Raw genomic sequence first — 24,397 nt, forward strand, 5'->3', positions numbered from 1 at the left:
TTAGGACAACACTGCACTCACCAACTCTCACTCTTCTACCTGAGAACATCCTTCTCCCAACTCCAACCTCAGCCCAGTCAATTTTCAGAGCCTGAATTGCCTGGAAAGGCAGGATTCTGCTGAGCATTCCCACTCTAAGGATCCCCCTGCAAGCCATCTGCAATAAGCCAAGCTTTACCTACCCCCACTGACAACTGATGACCACGTCCCACCTGAAGGGCTGCCTCGTGCCACTGCAGCAGTAGATGCTTCCCCAGGTGCATTATGAGATACAAATTCTAAGCCACTTGAAATTGTACCCCTACCAGTAGAGACTCTGTGACCTCGAGGGTGCCGTTGAGCCTTTGGAGACATCCGGGGAGGCCCTGAGGAAAGAAAGACAACCCCACAAAAAAATAAGTGCAAAACGTCCGGCACGGAGAAACAAAACATCTGCTCGTAAAAATWGGATTTAATTTGATAAATTGGAATAAAGCAGCAATAAAGTCAAGCAATTGGCATTGGTATAGAACCAGGGATCACCAGCCTAAAAAAGGCTGAGCCATTGGTGCAGCCAGCACTTATCACTCCCCAGGGCAGCTCTTGGGTATTTTGAGGTTTTATCAGCTCTGGAACAGGTGTGTAAAGCCTGGATTGAAAATATCTGAATCCAAGCYTCCACCACTGCTCAGTGCAAGCCAAGCCATAAAGGTCAGCAGTGCAGCTCGCCCTGGATAAGCACAGTTCCAGGCTATCAGCCGTTTTTCCAGAAAATCAAAAATTCCCAACGCTTTTGTCAGGTGGTCAGTGATCCCAACCATTTATAGTCACCACTGGCTGACCAATGCTCTTGGGGAATTTCAGCAGAGCATTCTCTGCACCGAGGCTGAATTGCCTCTAGCAGGTCACAATTCATTTACAAGTCAGCAAAAATTGCAACTAAACAAGGGGATTGTTATCCCAAGGTTCAAGTCATGCATGTTTAACACCAGCAGGCAAAGTCATAAGTGAACACAGGAATTCTGCACAGCTGCCACACCACAGTTATGCTCAAATCTCAGCAGCAATGCAGTTCTTACATCCTAATAAACATTTCTATACAAGATTAGACTCAAATGTTGGTATTTCAAAAGGAAAAACTGTGTGAACAGAATCTGGCAGTTCATTTTTAATGCAGGTCAACAATAGGGAAAAGTTCAGATAATGGCTTTTGGCTTYCAGAAAAACTTCTAAAATACCAAGTACCTCTTGAGGTTACATAAATCTTTAAATGTCAGCCTCTATTTTAACCACAAATCTCAAGTACACTTCAATGYAAATTTCACACAGGTATTTTAAAGAATACACATTGCCCAGGAATAATCTTGCAGTAGTAGGAATTAAACACTGCAGTAAGCACTGTTGTCACTGCATGCCCTGACAAACCAACCACAAGTGCTAAAAATAATTCAATTTGCAGGTGGATTCTCAGTTTCTTACTCCAGAAAAAAAMCCCAAGAAATGGAAAGACAGATGTGGTTACCACCCACTTTTTGGTCAGGAGCATTTCCCAGTGTTCCTGCTCATTCCTCAGTAGTCTCCCATGGCTCCAGTGGAGCCAGCTACAGCAGCCACTGCAAGGYTCCAGGGAGCTCAGTTTAACCACTCTGCATTTTCTAGGCTTGTTGTGCAGGGTTTAAATGCACTTTGAATAAAAATGTTCATATAAAACATGTTCCTCATTGCACCCTCCCAGGACAAATTTAGTTGGGATAACTCTGCATACAGCTACCAAACACTCACGGGTCAGCCTTTCTCTGCGTATTATTGACTGTTAGGGAGCTGATTCACTGCTCTGAGTAAAAATTTCCTACAAATTCACCTTTGAAACAGCTCATCCTACCCCATTCCACAGTGCATTTCTCTGAATACAGCATTTTTATTATCATTATTATTGTTGGTTGCTTTCCAAAAGGTAATTCAATGATTTAGTTATGCTTTTTGTRGAACAACTGTGTTAAAATTGGTATTTTATAGAAATTTATATCCTAAAAATGTTCTCTAAAGTTATCAGGTCCTGCATGTTGGTTAAGACACTGAGCAGCGTTTACAAAGCTGAGTTTAATTTCATACCAAACTCGGGAAATTTCACAGCTTTCTTTCGTTTTTGTAAAGCTCTTCAAATCAAACAAACAAACAAACAAAAAAAAAGCCAACCAACCAACCAAACCAACGAAACAAAACGAAAAAAAACAGGTTAATAGAAATAGTCTGATAAACTAAAGTTAAACACAAATTACAGGTTAAGTAATGAAGAGGAAAAAAAAAACAACAACAAAAATGAAAAAAAAAAAAAAAAAAAAAAAAAAAAAAAAAAAAAAAAAAAAAAAAAAAAGAAAAAAACAACTCTGTCATTAAAAAAAAAAACTCACGGAGGAGTTAAACAAAGACAAAAACAAAACCATGAACAAATCGTGGTATATTGTACCTTCTGAAGACATGCGTTTAGGCATAGTAGAGACAGGAGCTGGAGAACCATGAGCAGAGGGGTGAGACGGGGGCCTGGAGGGCCGCGAGGGGGGCCTGGAGGGCGGCCGTGTAGGGGTGGCTGCCCGAGGTGGAAGAGAGTTGGGACCTGACTGGTAGCGAGAAGGTGGGCGAGAGGAAGGAGATGGGCAAGGCGATGGCCAGGGAACACCTGACAGAACAAATGATATGAAGGAAAGTATAAAAACTAAAGAAAAAAATTATGGGGGGTAAGGGAGGGGTGGGGGAGGGGAAGGGGGGGGGAGGTCAACAGAAAAAAAAAGTAAAATATGACAAAATGATTTTTTTTTTTTTTTTTTTTCCACGGTTTAACCCTTTGGGGATGGATTGAGAGGTAATTGAGGAGATAAAAGTCTCGGTAGGGTTGGGTTTTTCCTTGGTTTTGGGTCCAATTGAGGTTGTGAATGTCACAGGCTCCCCAAAGGGTTAATTAGGATCTACAAACRCTACTAAGGAATAGACAGTAAAGTTTGATCTGTTAGCCTGGCATACCAATGCTCCACAGCACCCAGCACTCCACAAGGGCCTTAACARCTCCCAGAGGTTCTCAAACAGCTGTTCACAAACAGTACTGACCACACAAACTGCTACTTGCAAACCAAATGATGAGGAAATATCCATCTAGGAGCTGGATCTTTACAAAAACCAGCGGTGTTCAGTGTCTGAATCCTGACTTTTTTTGCCTTTATCACTTATCTGAGGTATTATGGAGGATTTTAATCTAGGATATGGGGTTCATGGTTTCCAAAGCAGAATTAATTGTATTTACAAGCCATTCTGAAGGTTTTAGGTCTATGATGTTGATTCAGCAGAGTAATAGGGTGACAGAAACCACAAATACTACAGACARATTTCAAGGTTAGCACTGTTTGGGCAAGGCTCAGTTGTCCATCCTTTACACAGCTGACYCTGGCTTGAGAAAGGAAGTTCCACTTACCTTTAGATGTTTCTCAGACTTCCTCTCCAGATAGATCACTTGAGTATTATACACTTGTCATTTATTCCCAGCAATTTAATATAAGAGCATTTTAAAATTCTAAAAATAATGCCTCAAGGACAGGCTGCTGCTGAAATCCATCTCCAGAAACACTGCTTGGTTTCTGGGACACCAATTCCTGCCATGCAGCGCCTGTTGATGTCTGGTTGGAATCATCACCCACGTGTCCAGCAGAAAATACTCAAATACCCATTTGGAGGGAAGGCTTTGGAGTTGTTTTTTTTCCMTAACACTGCTCTTGTTTCCCCACTCTTATTTTCATCAAGTCAGCAAGTGGCTTTATTCTTTTCCATGGGAAACAGAAGCAGAAAGGAAGGGAAGCTCCCTCCTGCCACTCCCTTTCACCAGGTGTCAGCACTGCTGCTCCTCCACACAGAGCTTTGCAGTGCTGATGCTCCGAGCAGTTTTTCATCTTTAAAACCACACAGTGCACCATCATCTAAGACAAAGGTGTTTGAGCAGGAAAATAAATGACATTTCTGCTCYGCAAATTACAGACAGCGCAGTGCAATGAGCGTTCCTTTGTAAGCCAAGCCCAAATCCAACTCACCACCTCTGTGTTAAATGATGAMYTTAACAATTCARCCTGGTTTATGCATARCRTCCTAATCYCATTTCAGCATAATTAATKAATGATCTGCAGTGTGAGGATGTCCATTCATAGATTGCAGATACTTGCCTCCGTTAACTACTCTCTGATCTGCTCCAGAGTTAGGGCTGAATTCGGAAGTGTGGGATCCAGACCTGGAGATTGGTGGGCCTGATCCAGAMGGGCCCATCCTCGGTGAGTTTTGTCTTCCACTTCCCCAGGACAGGACATCTCTGTTCCTCTGTCCAGGTGGAATGTATTTATTTTCTCTGCAACACAGCAAATTTCTATCAGTGTTAAGGCAGAACTGAGAAGCAACAAAAAGCACCCCATTTTCTCTCTTTTTTTCCCAYCAAGCCAAGGGAAAARAATCTAAATAGTATCAGATGTTGACCCAACAGTCACCTCATGAATTGGCTTTTGATAGTGGCCACACAGTCCACTTTATGAGCCCACAGGCACGGAAGGATTTAGCAGTAATGCCAGGAATTCTCCAGGACACACTGAAACCGCTGCCCTTTCCTGTAATTTGGGATGAATTCACCACGGTGACAGGTCAGAATGGGGAAGTTTGTTTCACTACAGAGATAATACAGGGCCAGGCAGAGGTGTCCAAGTCAACCTGAGTGCCAAAACCAGCACAAGGTTGTTTGCACAAGGCTCCAAACCTAATCAGCCCCGCTGAAAAAGCCCAGTATCAATGAGCAAACTGCTACAGTACCAAAATACCTCCAGTATTGAAATTAAAATACCATTCATAGTGGACTCAAGTACCTAGTGTTCACACCATGTCCTTCTCTTTCATTAGCATTTCTCTGAACAGCAGTATATTTTTCTTCTTCTGTCCTTTCATCATTTTCCAAGGCAACCCGAGCTTTGTATTGGGCACTTGATTCAATTTCCTCTGCTAATTGAGTTGCTCTGGCTTCCCGTTTTAAAAACTCTTCGGAATTATCTCTTTCTAATGGCACCCTAAAAAGACAATGGAAAGGAAAAGAATSTCTGAAATGCATTCAAAAGGACAAAGGAGCTACAAAAATCACRCAGGGTTAGTTCTAACCAAGTCAGAGTGAAAAAAATATTGCTTTTAAGCCAGTAGACTTGCTGTCTTTTATTTTTAATACAAAATTCCTGGACTGGTTTGATATTATGGATAAATTCAGGGTCATTTATCTGCCTAGAGAGCTGAGACCAGGGTGCAGAACCTTTCCTGGGATTTGTAAAATCCCCAGTCCCTAAAGCTGTGCAAAGGCTCCCAACTTTTAATATGGTTGAGAACACCAGGAACAAAAAGCCTCAGACTATTGTTGACATAGGRAACTACTCCAAGAGCCCAAATTAGATTTTTTTTTTTAGCTATTTACACATTCCCAGCAAACACAATCCTACTGAAATTAGACAGTGACATCCTCAATCCTTAGATGACAATTCCAGCCATAGAATTTCATCTCTCCCAGTTATGAAGAACTGCAGAAAAGATGGGTGCAATACTTCAGAGCACAGGACCAGAAATCCCTGACTTGTCTRCCATGTGCCAGCACCTCAAACCCATCCATTCCATATCTCTCTCCACGGCAGGCAATGGAATATTGCAAAAAGCATCCCTTAGGAAAGCCACCGAGTCAAAATCCAACATGTGAGCACTGAAAAAACCCAACCAGAAAYGGGATCATACCTGGAACCTCCTTCTGCCACCCATTTTTGGGGTTTACCTGCACTAATTTTTGTTYAAGTGTCAGATTTTAAAAAACAATTTTTTCCCTGATTTTAACTTCGAGTTGCAAAAGTTGTTCCATCCAACCTTGCTTTAAAATAAGCTATAAAAAAATCCAGAACAGAGCTGAGGAATGGCCCGTGCTCTGCCRGGCATTAAAGAATCATTATTGCCCAGATTTTGAATAATTATAAAGAAGAAAAACAAAGAAAGTGGGTGGAGATACAAGCCAAGTATAAAACAATGTATGCAAAATTGCTTAAGTGTTGGTGGCAGAACGAGGAAAACAAGTGGCTTTGCCAAATTCCAAGCCAGCACTCAGCCACAGCAGCACAAGTTTTTCTCCACATTTTTGGCCAGTCAAGACATTTGCTAGCCTTATCAATGGTAATTGCAACAATATGAAATAAAATTCTTTACCCTTCAGCATAAAGCTTTGGCACAAATAAGATTTACATGAACACAAACTCGGTCCCAGACCCCTGTGCTAATAACACAATAAAGGAGAACAACCAGTAATTCTTATTTATTGAAAGTGAGTGCAAAAAAATGAAGGGATGCATGGCAACCTAAACAGGCAGGGGATGATTTCATTTTTTCTAACAGGCCATTAAAGATGAGAGAAAGGGGATGGACAGGATGACATTGTTCAGCACCCTGGTGATGATCAATACATTTGCTGAAACGCAAACTTGTACCTTGATGCAGTTTGACAAACTATACCTGCTACTGCTTAATTCTAGGAAGAGAAAACAATSAAAAATAAATCCTTTACAATCCTTCAGCTGCACATCTAAGCATTTAACTACACTGCTGCTCATGGCAGAGTTGGAAAATCAGGAAAAGAGCTTCCCAGTTTAGCAGACCGATATGCAAAGCAAGTTGCTTGACTAGGGGGRAAAAAATGGAATTAATTTAAAGCCACCTTCATGTTTTTAATCTGTTTCCATTAATATCCAGAAAGCAGAAAGATGGAAGACCAAAGTTCAAAAGTACAAAAAGTACTTAGAGCAGTGAAGGGAAGGAAAGAACAKCTTCCCCAGGATTCAAACATAAGCCGATTAGAACACTTTGATTATCACCATGTTACAGGTCCATTTGCACAAAACAGAGAAATCAGATTGTTGAACCAGAGACYTGTAGACAAGTGCATACACACATAAAAAAATCAAAATACTCATTGCAATTCCTTGGTATTCACAATACATTTCTGCTTTGGGGGTTAAAAGAGTGGGGAAATACTGAAGCCATTTCACAATGGCTGTGAACATCTGCAGTCCATTTGTGTTGCAGTTGCAGTGAACATTATAGCTGCAGACTCTSGGGAATAAATCACTGCCAGAGTAGCCAGAGCAGCCTTTATACTMTTTCTATATTCCAGTTGTTATTATATTTAACTAAAATTTCAGTTTAGAGCTGGACAAKTCTGCTAAACAAGCCCTACCCAGCACACAACCCCCCCACCCCAGATATCAGCAGCTTTCCAACATTCCAGTAACTTCCAGATCAATTGTCTCAATAAAATCGGGATTTAGTCCAACAGCTCTGCTAGGTTAAACAAAAACTATAGGTATAGCAGCTACATACAAATCATTTCACAGTTTTCCACCCTATTCCTGGAAGTTTCTGCAAGAAACAAGCATTATTGCATGGCTAAATTGAGAAAACTCTGCAATGGGAATGAGCTGTGCCCATTTAAGGGAATATATAAAGATTTCTACATCTAACTATTCACAGAAAGCTGGCAAGGTTTCTTAAGCACCATTCATTCATTGCTTTTGCAGTTATTTGATTCCAGACTTCAGAAGCTATGCAAAATTAGCTGCAGAACATAAAGTTTGTCAAACCAGGGAGAACATTCAATATAAATCCAATAACAAAATATTTTGGGACTTACGTATAAGAAGATAAACTGCTGTCATAAGTTGACACTACACCATAATTTTCTTCATTGTAACGAAACATGTCATTGGGATCCCATCCATTAGACTAGAAGAAAATGATGCTTGTTTTTCAAAATGGCACTGSAAACACATTCCCTTCAAATTAAGGGCTGAGGGCAGAAGTTAAACCTTCTGCCCCTTTTTCCTGGGCCTATGAATTCACTGTCCAGATAACAAAGTTATTAATGCCACACTTAATTTCAGGGAGCTTTGCCCATCAGCTGCACAGATTTTACCTTCAAAATCACTTTTTTTTTGTTTGTTGTGGGTCTTTGTGCTGTTTTCATGAGGYTTTTTTAAGTACATGCTCACTCTGTACTAGAAGATTACTGGCTAGCAAGGCATTCATACATTACTATCTTTTTGGCCTTTTCCAAAAATTGCAAATTGACACTTCTGAATTTTTTGAACTTCTGAATTTTTGAACTTCTGAAACTTTTCAAAGGCACTGATGGAATTACCTGAGAGATACTACAGGCAGCAGACTCCTGTTGATCTGCACAACTCCCCCACTTCAGTAAAATTGCTATCACAGCACTCAAGCACAACAATAAACGGTTTGAATATTTTATAAAAGCCCTGAGAGTCTTGAGTATTCCAATAAATCTCARCTCTCCAGTATGGGCACTAAAATTGACAGGAGAACAGTTCTACCCCAAGTTAATATRCTCTAATCAGTAATTTTATCTCCTTGAAGATACTGCAGGCTGAATACCTGGCTACAAGAATTGATGCTTGAGGAAAAGCTGCCTGCTGTGATATAGGAAGCCGTGGCATTTGAGGCCATACTGTTCATCTAATGATTCATAATCTGAGGCTGTCTCTGTGCTTGGGTCAGGCTCCCATCAATTCCCTCCATCTGCAGCCCAGGGACACTTAGCTGGGCACAATCTCACCATAATTTCCCAGCGCAATGACAGTCAGACAGGAATGCTCTGATTAAACATAAATCACTTTAGGCCATTGCTGGATTTGGAGTCCTTAACAAAAGCTGCTCTTTCGGTCCACGAGTCCAACACAGCTCTTACCACAGCAGCTGCCATTTGTCAGAATTTGCCAAAAGTGGCATTTGAAAGGCAGCTATTCTTAGGCAGATTGTTCCAAAGGACTGTGGCAGCTGCTGGCAAACGCTGAGCATCCACCAGCACAATGCAGCAGAGCAATTGTGCTCCTCCAAAGTTCATTACTAGATTGAAATTAAGGAATTATTTCAAGGCATGTCCAGGGAAAGAGCTCATTTGCTACTGATGGCCAGAGATGATAAAAAGCATCACTTACRACATCCGTCTCCAACGCCTCCAGCTCCTCAGAAGCCGTGTTCTCTCCTCCATCCCATGGTTCCAGATCCTTTTCCTTGTGTTCTCCGTTAACTTTAGCACTGATGGCTGAATCAGTAAAAGCATCTGCAACAGAGTGGGGAGGGATGAGACCAGTGAGACCAGTTTGGATAAGTCTGCACACTGGTTTTTATCTGTGGAACAACCCAGTACAGCTGAATCTCCAGCACAAAAAACATCATTCATTTCTCTTCTCTTGGAGCTGCTGCTCTCAACAGGACATCAGAAAGGTGCCTTTTCCAGACTTCAAATAATTATGGAAGTACAGATTAACTTCTCCCATATCAGAAAACAGAATTTCTTTCAGTTGTTTCAAAATATTTATAGAGCTACGTGTATATTGGGGGGGAAAAGAGAAAAAAAAGACTACCCAAGGATCCTTATTCCTGTAGAAAGCCCAAAACTTGTATAAAATTCTTTTCCAACCAGCCCACACAACTGCATGCAACAGTGTCCAAATATGAAAAAAGCAGGAAAACAACTCCCTAAATGGGCAAAATACGATTTTCCTCTATAATATCTGGATTTCTTCTATTTCCACAACTCCTCAACACACCAACAGAGCAATTATCCATCAGCTTGGTGCTCCCATTCCCTGTGACATGAACAGAGGGTTTCCTCTCCTGCCAGAGCTTTTCCAAGCAGCAGCTTATCCAAATCACACAGAAGAATTCAGCAACTCTACTTTTTGTTCTCAACAACATAAGAGATTAAATAACCAGTAAGGTTCTGCTGTTGTTCATAAAAATTATAAAAACATCGAAAAAYGAAGATCACAAACTTTTTATTTTGACTTGTTCATGTTTCATTCAAGCCAGGCTTAAGAAGGAATACTATCAGAATATTGCAAATGCTGTAAAAATATATCTAAAGCTCTTCACCAAGGAAGCCAAGCTTTTATATTTGTAAGCAACTGGATCTCAGAACTACACACAAACTTCAAAAAAAATCAAATAAGCTTGTTACAAGCTCATAAATAAATAAATCGGCCTAAAAGAAATAAGTCTTCATTCTAGGATTTCCTATTATCATTCTACTGATGAAATAAGGAGCAAACATTTCAGACCTTTACAAAAGATGAAATCAAACCACCAGGCAGTGCCAGATAAGAAAAAATGTGGCCTAAATTAACTTCTGGCAAGATCTAAAAATCTTCCCAAAAAAAAAAAAAGAACTTTAAAGCTATTATGAAAAGAATTCCCAACATATGAAGTTGGCCACTGATGTAACAGCTTTTACACAATCACTGAAGATGTTCTAAAGAGAGACTGCTGACACTGCTTATTATTCCTGTTTTACCCAATCTCACAGTGAAATTCTGCACATTTATTGGATAAAATTCACTGGGCTTGGTTTCTCTAATAACATCCAGCACTACCTCATGAAATGCTCACACAAACAGCTTTTAAAATATACTATATATCTGTGAATGTCATCTGAAACTACACAGTAACAGTGCTACAACCCACGGTTAAGTAGTAGCTAAAGAGCACATTTTTAAGAATTTTTAAGGATGGAAACTCTGTGTTTACCTTTTCAATAYCCTGTAGTTTAACTCAGATAAAAACCAGTGTTGCTCCTGCCCTAAACACCATTAATTCCATGTTTCATGTCTSATCTGCTCAGATTGGGATATTTTACACCAAAATTGGAGGCTSTTTATGTCTTTTAGGAAACTGAAATTTGTTGCTGTGTCTCTGGGAGTAGAAAGAACTCCTCTCCAGTGAGATGAGATAAATATGAATGAGGAGCTTGATGGCAGCACCTGATGGAGGCAATCTGTGTTTTAAGAAGGGTGTTCCCTTAATTTCTATTAAATTCCTCCAGGCAAGCTCCACACAACTGTGCCATTTTGGATCCTGTGAATAAAATACCAGCTTAACAAGACTCATCTACTCAACCCACTAATTTTCTTATTTAAAAAGCCACATAAACATTCAGCAGCGCTGTTGTTGTAATGATACAGACAGAGAAAACACCCAAGTCAAAACAAAAACTCCACTATCAGCAAGTGCTACAGGTCTGAGTAAGATGTGAGCAGTCACTGCTGAATTTCCCAGGAAATCCAGTATATCATGGGAAGCTCTACYGCTCTGCATTCATCTCTCATTTTACAATGAAAATCACAAGTGAGACTGAGCCTGTTCAACCTCTACAACTCAAAGAAAATCCAAAGATGGGAGGAATTCGAGCTACAAAGGCACTTCCAGGCAGACAATGTGGTCTCAAGAGCATCCAGGCAAAGTTTAAATGCAGCAGGATGGTACCTCAAGGCACAGATCACTATTTTCCTGGAACAAACAGCAGGGCAGGCACATGGGAGACCAGAATTAAAAATCCAGCCAGTCAAACAAGCCCCTACCAAAATTAACCAGCGACAAAATCGAGAACCTATGTAAAAAAATCCCAAAAACAACAGTTTCCAACACAAAAATGTGGCTCTGAGGATTATGAGTAAAGCAGAAGGTAAAACATGAGCTGCTGCTACAAGTGCTGACTGTCAGAGCAATAACAGACAAGACACTGCACAGGCTCAGCTTCCCCCTTATCTGGTGCCTCTTATCTCRGAGCTGTTGAAGGAGCGATTCACATGACACCTTGACAAGGCCAAATTTTTAATCAATCTCTTTTCTACACGGTCAAACCCAAGTTAAAGATCAAATGGAACCTGGTGAAACAAGGGGTTGAGGCTGTAACACTCAATTAGCCCCCACTGCCTCTGTACCTGCTGAATGTGACATTTCCTAAGGAAAGGAGTTGGGYATTAAAGACCTCATTTTAAAGCCCCAGCAACTGGGAAAAAAATCCCAAGGACAACTCTGTGCCATGGAAATTCACATTAAGGCAAATTAAAAATATGCATTCTGTGAAAAACTCAGCCTGGGCAAATTCGTCAAGTGTGTGCTACTAAATGAGTCAAAGAAAAAAGTGCCAGAACAGAGCAATTAGGAGTCCGGGTTTAATTAATTTCAATGTCTAACATGCTTGTTTTCACCAACATATTTTGGTGAAGAGCACAAATATGCAATTAAGTGCCAGTCTGCAGCTGAAATGCCATTAAACCAATCAGTGTTACGTGCCAAAGGTGCTGATGCCACTCACTGCAGCTTTGATCAAATCACRGCAAACTCAGGTTTCACCTTAAAGGTTTCAACAGTAAACTGGCATTTGTTTTGTAACTACTTACAACTGATTTGAAACATTTAAACCAGTTAGCACCGGCTCTGCAGAGCCAACATTTCCTTCCTTTGTTCAGAAGATGCTTTCCGCTATTCCCCTTGCAACACTTTCTCTGGAAGGATGCCACTTGCACTGCTAATTCAAGGAAAAACTCAAATAGCCAATTCTCTTCTGCCTTTCTCTTCATTGGATTTGTAGTATTTTCCTCAGCAGGCCAAAAAACCAATAAAAACATTGCAGAAGTCTTTTACTTAACAGTAATCATCATGTTTGAATTGTCTTTAAAGGGAAGCCAAGAAGGCAACTCCAAAGCCTCATTGAAAATTGAATCCCACACAAACCAGCTCTGGGGACTGATCAGTGCTTAGGGCTCCAGGAAACACTTCTTTGTGTGGAATCAGGAGGAACAGAACCTCCTGCATCAATCAGGAACCCAAATCACCCAGCAGCAACAAGATCTCAGCACTCAAAGGTGAAGCAGAAAGATGGGATTGTATTAATGTACATGCAAGGATTCTGACCTGCACTGACAGTGGGTTTGTAGCAGCTGATTTGCAGAAATCAGTGTCAGTCCCTCTCTAAAAGCAGCCAGAACAGCCTGAAAGGGGGMTGATGGCTATAGCACAGCTCCACCTGAGTTTCCCAGTGCATGTTTCATTCATCAGCCTGCCCATACTGCAGCAAACCTCAATTCCACAGGGAGAGACCCTCAGGTGACTCCTTGCCATTCTGCTGGAAGCCAAATAAGCACCTCCAGGAGCTCCAAGGTCTGTGCAGGCTCACAGAGCTGCAAACAAGAGCCCAGCAAGCAGAGACAGACTGATTTTTTTGAACATTAACAGCTACAACACCCCTCTCTACACAGACATAACCAATTTTTCTCCCAACTCTTCCAATTTCTACAATCTGGGCAGACCCCACACTTTCCCTGCGGGTGCCTCTGAAGGTGCAGTGTCATATTTGGCACAAACCTGCGTGTGCTGCTCCCAGTTCCACCCCCTGAACTCTCTGGGTGAGTTATCAGCTCCCTGCCCCGAAGCTGCAGGGCTGTGATAGCACTGGGAGCTGCCTGGCAGCCTCTGGCACAGGCTTTTCATACACAGCTCTGTTTTTCTTCTTCTGAAAGGAGACTCCATCCCATTCCCTTTCTCTCCACTTGCTGCTCTTTCCCAATGCTCTTCCAGTCTCTTTTTCATAATCCAGAATCTCTGCTACTCAACCCTGAGGGGTCACCAAAAGATCCAGAACCAMAGCCAGGAGCCCATTTGCCCACATTCCTCCAGCCCAGCAGGGAACAAATGAATAAAATCCAGATACTTCTAGTGAATTGGGAGACCAGGATGCACTAAAATCTACAAAACAGCATCTTCTGCAAAAATTTCTTTAGTTCAAGACTGCACAAAAGTCTGCAAGTCTCCTACAGGGTAAGAAACTACACATGCAAAACCAGAGAATATTCTGAGTGGGAAGGGACCCACAWGGATCATCAGACACAAAATCCACAGTCCAGATAAGACTCCCAACAATGCCTGTCCCAAGTAAGCCTCCCAACAGAGAGCTCGTGAAAAGCCCTTTTCTTGGACTACATTTTCCACCCAAGTATCTCCAAATTCTCCTCACTCATCTRTGAAAGCCAGGAGACAATTTTCAAGTCTTTGTTCCTGGTAAGTGTAACTAGAGCACCAGGCAGGGGCCATTCCCAAAACAAGGAGCACCAATTCCTCAGGCAGGAGTTCAGCCTCAGTTTTCACTGTAAATCGCACAGAACCACAAAGATTTGGGTTTATTTACAACAACTAAAGGCCAGCACATCTTCCAAGCATGTTCTTAAGCTTCCAGCCTTTGGAATCCTTGCTTATTTAATTTCCCAGGAAGCAGAAAGCCCCTCATTGCTCTAATTTGAAGGTGTGATCAGAGAGTGAGTTACACTTTCAAGTGTCATTTCCAGATAATGTATTTTTGAGACAAAATGGAAAGCAGATTAATTTACCCACTCTGAGTTATCAAGTCCTGCAGCCTTCCAGTTTATCGTGCTCCAAGTCTCTATGGCTTTATTTCAGCTCTCCAGTATTTAAGAGATTTAGACTCAGCCATTCCACCTAATAAAGTGAACTGAGGGACTGCTCAACCTAAAACAGTCATTTTCCCCTAGAAAATGTCCATTGAGTAATTATTCCTAGAAGCAGTAGTATATTCCTCATTCAGTCTGCTCAAAATCTATAAAGATTGGGTGAGGGAGAGCCCAGTTTGCATTTACATTAAAGTGATGTTCATACCAAAGCCATTATAAAACAGCTCTCATGTAATTTAAATTCCAAGTCCCATCCAGAACCTGGAACTGATCTGCATTTCAATGCTGCATTTGCTCTGACATTATGCATCATCATCTGGGAAAAGCAGAATTCCTTGAAACAACAAACCTCTCCTTCTGCAGCTTTAAATCAGGCAAGAACATCCACAGCTACAAACACAAGGTGAAGAGAGAAATTCTCATCAAATGTCCTCAGGTCCCTACACATTTCTAAGTCCCTGCTAATGGGAATAAAAGGTGTGTTCCAATAACCACTGAGCTCTTGTGACAGTTGTTAATCACCCTGTAAATGCACACTGAGACAATTTCACCCCATGGCACACAAACCTGGGTATTTCCTTTTATTCCTTATCCCAGCAAATCAGCAACATTAAGCATAAAGAGCCAGGAGATTTGCTGGCCAAAACCAGAGAAATCTGTAAAGGAATCGAACTGACTCATGAGCTCTTAGGTTCCGGAAAAATAATCAGGGAATTGGGGGTCAGACTTAAAACTATGAAGATTGCCTGGAAAATTGTTTAATCTGGACAGTTTCAATGTCTTCAAGATTTTAAGACTTGTCTGCCACTTCCCTGTGTTTTGGAGAGCTTTACCTACAGGCTACAAGCAGTAAAGCAGAAATTAAAACACAAATACAGGAATTTTAGATAGCTGCATTTTTAGAATATTTCTATGAATGCATGTYTGGACACAGAAATAACCTCAATATAGACTCTGTATATCTCAACTCTGAGAAATAACCTTTTTCCAAAGAGATTGTGTATTCAGTGATTCTTGTATAACATTTAACAGAGAAATTTAGAAGGACATTTACAAAAAAATGTGTCCATCTCCCTTAGAATCTACAAAATATTTTGTAAAACCACAAAGGCTTTGATTCCCAGACACCAAACCAGCTACTCAAAGCCTTCACAAAGGTTATGCAACCCATTTTTTAAAAAATTGGAYAAATTTCTAATTTCCTGAGATGCTGAAAATTTGCACTCTTTAAGAATTACAAGTCTAAATATTCTTCAATTTYTGGATCCTAAAGCATCGACTTTGAACAACATTGAATTCTAATCTGAAGACATTAAAAAAAAAAATTAAAACAAATATACCTCTCCTGGCATAATTGGTATCCATATCCTTAAAATGCACCATAACAAAGTCTGAAGATTTGAACAAGATACTCTCTAGGATGTCCTCCCGTTTTGGCCCCAAACTGGATTCTGCAGTTTTCCGATGAGCAGCATCAACCACTAAATCACACTGTGGGAGACACAAACACAAGGCTCTGCTTTAATGCACAGTTATCCYCTCAAAAATTTTATATATTTGCAAAAACTGGATATTTACAATCTGCTTGTGTAAGTCTAGGCATGAAAAGTAAAAATAATTCACAGTAAATATTTAAATTCTCATCAAGTGAATATTCAGTATTAGGAATTTTTRCAATAGGGAAGAGTCAAAACGTAAAAAATTACCTTAGGACTGTAGGTTTTAAAAACTCCTTCATATATACCACCATTTTTCACCTGTACTTCACATTTGGATCCCTAGAACACAAGAAAAATRAAAATATAACTTTCTACCAACATGACAAAGGAYATTTCAGTGACTTTTTTGAACATGWGTTCTTTACTTAGGTCTGAAGTATAAAAATACAGCTCAATTTTTAGTCAGCATCTGCCCATTTATAAAGACACTGCTGTGYTCTGCAGATTCAAATAACTGGGTGGGTATGGGCAGCTCTGAAGGGATTTAAKATATTCACAGGAGAATATTTGGTTCTCACAAGACCCTTGACCAGTTAAAACACACAAAGGAGGTTTTGTGCAAACCCCAAATCTGTGCCTGTGTGGGTACAAATAAGGATAAAAGCTTATGCTGGCCTCAAGCAGATGTGGGACAGTCTGCCTTACTTCATTTTGCCATGTCAGGGCTTCCCTTAAAATCTGGGGAGAAAGGTTTCTAATCCCTCCAAAAAGACTCATTTTATTTATCYAGAACTTCTCTAAAGGCAGAAAATTCAAAATACAACCAKTGCACCTAAGAAATCTGCTGTACCTCTGCAAATYAGAGTTGAACCTTTCCAAGCCTAACATTTCTGTGATCYTTTAAAGTTCAACYTTRGCAAAAAGTGTTTAAAGTTTAATAKTCACTMCTTTATATTACAATTAATGGATTAATTAACAATTCTCTGTTACTATAGGAACCATTTCAAATATAAAGACTTACAACAACTGATGTGAGTATGTGAACCATTCTCATGTTTGCATAGATGCCATCAAAAGAAATCTGAAAAATAAGAAAGATATCATGAATATTGAAAGAATTCCAAAAGCCAGAGCACCCAACCCAGGCTTTCATCAGGACACAGGAATTCTCAGAAACATGGGGTCAAAACCTTACTCAGGCAAGAYACATAGAATGTATACTATTAAATATTAATATTAAACGTGCCAGGGGACATTTCCARAGGGAAATCAGTTTTACACCACTTTTCCTCAAAGCTTCTTCAGTTTTCCTCAAACATTCTCGATATCTTCAATAAACATTTATGTAAACAAACTGCAGCCCTTTCAAACCTTCMTGCTTCTCCTCCATTCCCCAAAACCAGGCATCTTTGAAAAGCAGGCCAACAACAAATCAGCAAATATTTGATTAGTGCAGTTCAAAGATCCACTCCTTCAATCGAGATCCACACATTCAGCTCTGATAAAATGATGTTCTACAAATCAAGCCACATCTATGCTCCAATAATACACAGCCTTGAGAACAACTAAAGCTGCACTGAGAACACTGGGTTGGCAATTTTATAGTAAAGTTAAACAAAAGAGTTATTTTTATTCCATTAAATGCTGCTTCACTGTCATCTGTTGAAGGGAGAAGCTGATGTTAGATTGTTCTAATAGGAACTCATTCAAAAAGCACTGCCTTAAGTTAAATCTTATTGATATTTACAGATGTAATTGCAAGAAAATGCAGAATATTTATGTTAGTGTAGTCAAAAGTTTTAAGTGACCCTTCACCCTCCCAGAAGACTCAAATGAATTTGAGATGCTACTCTTTAGAAAATTGTATATCACTCTAAAGTATCCACCCACCATGGTATCCCAAGGAAAAAATGGAAAGAATATTCCAGTATCTGCCATTTTTACAAGTTTTTTCCTCCTACCCTGCCCTGGCACAATGAGAAAAAACCACAAACTTACCGTAGGCTGAGGTGGTCCTTTGCCACTGCTGCGGCCTCTGGAATTAAACACACACAGGACACGATTAAAGAGCTGCTGAAACTGCTGCATTTCCTCCCAAGAAAAATTCCAAACCTCATCTTTGTTTAGAGCTGAGGATGGGATYAGGAAAACCARCATTCCCAGAGAGYAGAGCCTGACAACTACAGKGCCCACTGGGATTTTATCTCCAACCTGCTGACCCACCAAGTGCCATCAGGAGGCAGGGGGTTATCTACGGTAAATTAAAGGACAAAATAAAGAAAATTTAAAGAAAGTTTACATCATTATAAAACCAGAGTAAGAATAAAGGAAGAATCACAACCCTGCAGGCAAAACTCAATAATCTGTACATCCTCCTAATGCCAATCTGGCACTGTGTGGCACTCAGGATGTGTCAGGGTRCTCAGAACACCCTGCAAACTGAGAAGAGTCAGTCTGTGCCCTCCACCTCAGGCACCTGAGTCCCAAAACATCCCTGCAGTTAAAAAAGYCCCCAACAGCTCCAATTCTTCAGCTCCAATGGTGTGTCTTAATTCCAAGTTCCTTCCTTGTACCAAGAAGCCCTAGTTTCAAACACTTCTCACAGTGATTTAGATTTGTGTTAYGACTTGAGGAGTGCTCGCTGTAACGTGAGGCAAAAATAAGTCTTCTGTTCTATTAAAAACCCCTCAATTATTTAAATAGACTCACCTTACTGACACACAACCATTTCAACAGAGACACCTGAAGAATCATGCCTGGTATTATCTAAACAACTCWGAAATCTAAATCCAGCTRAATGTCACAGAATCATRGRATGGTTTGGGTTGGAAAGGACCTTAAAGATCCACCTTCATGYCATGGGCAGGGACATCTTCCACTAGACCAGGTTGCTCAGAGTTCCTGAACACCTTCACGAGATGCCAASTGCATTCAATTGCTTTTAAAAATGCCAAACTGGGGCTGAACACGACCTACCCCCCAAAATAACAGGCCCTTATAAAAGAGAGCTCACGGGATAGTTGAAAAATCAAAGGAACTCCTCTCAGTGAACATAAATAACCCTTCAATAAATTCTGCCGAAATAAGCAAAGCCATCAGAGAGCCATGAAAGGCCTTAATGAGGAAAAAATGAAAAACCACTAAAACTATCACCTGACTCATTTCAAACAAGCTTCTGCAACAAAACTGTGGTCTCAGAGSATCACACATGCTGGGGGCATTTGCTGAGGGCAGGAACTGCAGATTTGGGGTGCCCAGCAGGCATTTTCAGGATATTGCAGAGCATTAATCTCACCAAAAAAAAGCTCTAATGCAAATAACCTTTATTTAACTATCCATCAGCCTTTACTTTCCATAGGGCAGCTTCACAATTTCAGGCTTGCTCTGGAGCAACTSTCACCATTTACTAAATCTGACATTTGTTAAATGGCCTCCGAGAGAACTGAGCCCTTGTGGGCCTGGAACAGCATTTTTTGCATAATATTCAGACCCTCCTCTTTCTGAAAGTCATTTCACCAGATGTGGAACCCCCAAATAAGAAGAACAGTCCAGTTGTGATTTGTTCTTCTACCACAATCAAAAATATGACCACCATGGGTCACTCACAAAGTTTGGCCAAAGTCAAACCATTTCACCAGTTCCGTCTCAAAGGTTTTAGAAGATCCTCCTTCCTCCATCAGCTATAGATCAAAAGTGAAAGAGTTTCAYGTCTTTGCAATAGAAACCACTCCCCTTTTTAGCAACAAAGTATTCTTAGACCCAAAATAACTGGGTTGCTAGACTGGTCAGAAAGTTTGGAGCGTTCCTTCTCTAAGCATCAACCCAAGTGTTGCAGATTTTCCATCTCTTACCGCATTTCCAAATTACCATTCCTACCCACATTTCTTCAAGAAACAAACTGATTGTGCAAATCCACATCAGCAAGAAGTCTCAACCCCGACATCAGCCAAGAGTTAAAGCAGAAATTCTCTAACAGGTCACTTTATAGACATGACCTCTTGTTTGCCAGCTACGACTCTTAAACACCAACCATTGGGGAAAAAAAACCCACATTCACCAAGGTGAAAAAACAGATTTACCAATCCTGCCAATGCAACAATTTAGCAAAAACTGTAACTTCTGCTAAAACCAAGCCAATCAATTTGRCTTTCATATTCCATTAGGTGAAGACTCAAGTTCAAACTACCATTTGACACATCTTTGATGCAACATATGAAAAAAACAAACCTTAGAACCTTTAGAAAAGCAGAAGGTAGATGKGTTTTGCCAGATGTTTAACATAATTTAGAACAGGAGAGTAATGCTAAGAAATGGAGGTGGGGAAATCTAGAAGGCTCAGTAGCAATTTGGCGCTGCTACCTAAAACCCCATTTCATTACAGTAAATATGGCAAAATAAAATAAAAAAAATAAAAAAAAAAAGAATTCATTTTGCATTGCAGATATGTGGTTAAAGGTAAACCCGGGTGAAGGCAGGACAGCCTGGCAAATCTGACTCGGAAAAAAACCCCTGAGCTTTGGGGTAGCAAAGTCACAAAGTCAGGACAAAGTAACGACTGAGCAATTAAACTTAGTAGCCAACCCCTCGAGTCCAGCAGTTACACCCTAAGAGGCAAAGTCTCCATCAGGGCCCAAAAGCTGCACTGGAAATATTTTTTTTCCCAGCAACAACTTGCACATTTTTTTCTATTTTTATGAGTATTTCCTCAGCATCCCTCACCTCCCTCCTTAATGTTTACATGCCAAGTGGAGTGTTTGTATAAGCAAAACAAGGTCACGCATTCGTATTTTCCCAGTTAATGCAAGGGAAACAAAATCTTTCCTGGATGGGAAAGAAAGTCTCCAGTTTTCTCCCCAGCATCATCTTCACTTTGAGACTAAGAAACAAATGCAGCCACACTGCAATTTATGTCTGGAGCAGAARTGCAGCTACAAAGACTTGAATTTAAAGGGTGTGAATGGATGTTGCTGGAGCACTGACTGACATGACTGCAGCTTGCAAAATAAATTTACAGGCTACTCTAAAGAACTTTAGAGCAGAGAGCTGGCAGAGCTTTTCTTCTAAGGGAGAAATCTGAAGTGCAAGGTTTTATTTCAGTGCAGTGTTTGGCTCTATAAAGCCAAATGAATTGAAGCTGTCAAATGAAGATTATGCAAGGAGTCCTGCAGCTTTATTTTCTGTAGTTTTTCCCYCAATACTGACATCAATAATGCCAATTCCTGTCTCCACACGGGATGAGAGCTTCTGTAGCATCTGGATATGCAATAACCTGCCTCAAGTCTGGCCCAGTGCACACCTGGAACCTGTTGATGGGCTTAGTCACTGGAAGAACCCTCACAGACAATGCCATGAATCACGTTGGTAAATTAAAAGTTCCTCAAAATCGAGGATATAACATCACCCTAAAGTGCATTTACAGCGATAAGGAAAGAGGCCTGCAGGTTAACCAGTCATTCTGCTCAGCAGTTTAGCACAGTTGCACTAAAACCCACACAAAGATGTCAGAACCAACTAGAAAACCTGTGACTGGCACGTGTGATCAGACCTCCAGAGCAGTCATTTCCATTACATCCCAGCGCCTTGGCTCTCAACATTCCCCCTCTTCCTTCTGTCTGAACAGCATGGACACCTCTCATGCTCTTTCCTTAAGTCTTTGGTTATGGTTTTTAAAAGGGGGATGTCAAGGAAGAAGGAAAATAAATGCAGCAAGAAGCTTGTGTAGGTTGCTTTTGAGACTTAACCATGGGGTGGTTTCAGTTTTAGCTTTTTGATGGGAAAAGCCATTTTTGAAGGGCAGTACCTCGGTGCATTCTTAAGGACCACCAAGTCCAGGTAGGCAAGCAAGTTACCAAAGTGAAAAATCCCTTCTGCCACAATTGTAACAAGACACAAAACATCCAAACCCTGACTCTGAGGTGTTGTGCCTTCGGATAAAATAACAATGGGGAAAGAATACCAACAAAAAAAAAGAATGAGGAGCTTGGAGGAAGGCTGGGATAGATGCACCTTYCAGCCAGAGGACAGCTAACCCTCCTGTGCTTGCATAACAGCAAAACTCAACTCAAACACAGAAAGGAGATGTTAGATAATGTTCTGATAGCACAGGGAGCAGGTTTGTGAACCAAGTCTACATTTTCCCTAATTACAGCTCGTCGTGCTATTGGCATCTTCCCTGCAGCCCAAGCCCATCTGCCATAGTGCACATTAAACAAACACAGCATTTCACTTGGGGCCTCTTTATAAAAAAAGGTATTAATCCTTCTTTTTCATCTCAAACACCTTCATGGATACCTTCCTTCCTGATTTTTCCCTTTGTCTAAAATCAATTAATAATATAATGAAAAGCAGCACAATATCTTGGTTGTTCACACAGGATTTTTACCTTTTCTAATCTGAAATACAGATGTGCAGATTATGAACCCACACAGACCAAGGCAGTGAGCAGAGCTGACCCTTCCCTCGTGATCAGAGGCAGAAGGACAAGTGCTCAGCCCAATTCTTCAAGTAATAAACTCATAGCAGAAAATTAGGCCCAGGACAGTTAATTATCAATGAGCTTTCTGCCCAAACTAAGCTTTCAAAAGCAACTTAGCCATGAAAACATTTTTTTTTTGCATGGGAATGTTAACACTGCAGGGGAACGAGATGCTGGGTAGAAAGCTTGGCATAAACTGGAGGTATTTATGTTTCTATTAAAGAATATAATGTATCAAATCAATACCAAGATGCAGGCCACCTAAATTTAGATTTTTCTGAACAGAAAAGCCACTCAGCTTTTCATTTAAATGGCCAGATTTGCAGCATGAACCATCTTTGAACCTGTACTCCTCAAAACACCACACTTGTCTTTGGGACAGCAATAGGGGAAGTTCTCTGAAGGTGTTCCATGGGGCTCCAGCAGCTGTGGGACGGTGATTTCACAGACCCTCCATTCAGAAATAACTTGAAAAATTAAGAAAGAATGTGAACACCTCTGAGGGAACATGTCAGSTGCTCAGCAGCCCCACTAGAAACCCCTAAGGAGTTCTGAAGTGCAATTTATCCAAYAGAACCAGAAAGGCAGCACTGGCAGGAGAAATCCAGTGGCTTTAATCTTAAACTTGGAAGAGAATTTGAAGCTCACATGCCCAAATCTATGGGGGCAAGTGCTCGCCATCAGGCTGAATTTTAAAAAATCAGCTGGAGGTTTTGTTGCCCTTCACGTTAACCTCTACAGTGCCACTGTGTGTTGGSAGGGACAGAGCCCAGCAAACATCACGTCCCACCTAATGTCATATGTAAAAACTATCAAATCGGTGCTCTGAGCTGCTGAGGTATTGTTGTTGTTATTTATTYTGTCCTTTTCAACCCTTCCAAAGCTCTTCCGCTTCCAGTTCCACAGGCTGGGAACAAAGTAAAACCCTATTTCCAGTGATGTCCAACAATGGGGCCACTGTAAATTCTGTTTTATTGCCAGTGCACAAAACCGAGAGGGAATAAACGTCCAGCTGAAGAGGAAGATGAATAAAACTCGAAATGAAACTGCTCTGAGTGACTGTGACCTTCAGAACTGTTAACGTCCTGCTCTAATCGTTTGTTATGACCCCCACAGCCCCGGAAAAATTCACAGCACTACAGAGTTTATTATTTGAGAGAAAGAAAGGGAAAAAATACGCGTGGATTTGCGCAGCTAATGATCTGGGAGAAGGAGCGGGATCAATCTTCCTGAGGCAGCGAGCGTGGGGTGGGGGGGAGGCGAGGAGAGGGCTCAGCCTCTGCAAGATTCCTGCCCCAAAAATCTGGGAGAAAGCAAGCGAGGCCGCGCTCGGAGCCACCATCCAGCGGCGCGGCGCGGCCCGCCTTCCCGCGAGAATTTTATTGCGATTTCCATTACATATATATGAAAAAAATAATGAAAAAATARTAAAAAAATACTSMAAAAAAAWGAAAATCATAACGATCCCTAGGTATTTAAAATAAATGAAAAAAAAATCCCCCCTGGGTGAGCCGAGGGCGCTGCGCCGCCATCGCGGGGCCGGATCGCCGCCCCCTTCCCCGCCCGGGCCGCCCCCCGGCCCCGCCGCCATCGCTCGCGGCCCTTCCCGCGCCGGCCCCGACACGTGCGGCCCGCGCCCCCCGCTCCCCCCGCTCCCTCCTCAGCAGGCGGGTCACGTCGGCCCGGGGGAAGCGGCGCCCCCCGCCCCGGGCCCCGCGGGGGGCCGAAATGGAGCCTCCGCGCCGTGCCCTCCCCGCGCCTGAAGGGCACCGGCCGCGGCCCGGCCTCGCCCCGCCACACTGCCCCCCCCTCCCCGGCCGCCGCCGCCCATGGAGGCCGGTGCGGGGCGAGGGCGGGGGGGAGGGGGGCGACGGGGGCGGGCGAGCGGCGCCCGCCAAGGGCCCGGGGCCGGAGCCGGTCCCGCGGCATTACGCACCCACCTGCCCATGTTCTGCCTCCCCGCGGCTGACGGGAGGCCGGGGCCGCCGCCACCGGGGGGCTTGCGGTTGTTGCCGGCGGGCTGCGCCGCCGCCGCCGCTTGCTTGAGGGACATGGCGAGGAGGGAGGGAGAGCGCCGGGGGTCGCGCCGGGCTGGGTGCGCTCGGCCGGTCCGCGCTACGCTGGCGGGGCCGGGGCGCCGCTGGCTC

At 41.9% G+C, this 24,397-nt stretch overlaps 1 protein-coding gene across 8 annotated transcripts in view; it reads right to left on the reverse strand.

The window, feature by feature from the left end:
• The window catches only part of ATXN2 (ataxin 2), a 48,737-nt gene extending 24,340 nt beyond the window's left edge, over positions 1–24,397 (reverse strand). For 5 of the 8 annotated variants that reach the window (XM_057378054.1, XM_057378053.1, XM_057378052.1 and 2 more), the window contains exons 1-11: positions 24,191–24,397; positions 17,774–17,810; positions 16,797–16,856; positions 16,043–16,114; positions 15,677–15,827; positions 9,027–9,151; positions 7,703–7,794; positions 4,866–5,063; positions 4,182–4,360; positions 2,447–2,656; positions 183–365 (exon numbers count right to left, since the gene is read on the reverse strand). In XM_057378054.1, coding sequence (XP_057234037.1) covers positions 183–365; positions 2,447–2,656; positions 4,182–4,360; positions 4,866–5,063; positions 7,703–7,794; positions 9,027–9,151; positions 15,677–15,827; positions 16,043–16,114; positions 16,797–16,856; positions 17,774–17,810; positions 24,191–24,303 — 1,420 coding nt within the window. In that variant the 5' untranslated portion in view covers positions 24,304–24,397. The remainder of the gene's footprint in view (positions 1–182; positions 366–2,446; positions 2,657–4,181; positions 4,361–4,865; positions 5,064–7,702; positions 7,795–9,026; positions 9,152–15,676; positions 15,828–16,042; positions 16,115–16,796; positions 16,857–17,773; positions 17,811–24,190) is intronic. The other 3 variants (XM_057378057.1, XM_057378055.1, XM_057378058.1) reach the window with 3 other exon arrangements.

The sequence above is a fragment of the Malurus melanocephalus genome, unplaced genomic scaffold, assembly GCF_030028575.1.
Source record: "Malurus melanocephalus ecotype Western Australia unplaced genomic scaffold, MMel_1.1 scaffold_340, whole genome shotgun sequence".
NCBI lineage: Eukaryota > Metazoa > Chordata > Aves > Passeriformes > Maluridae > Malurus > Malurus melanocephalus.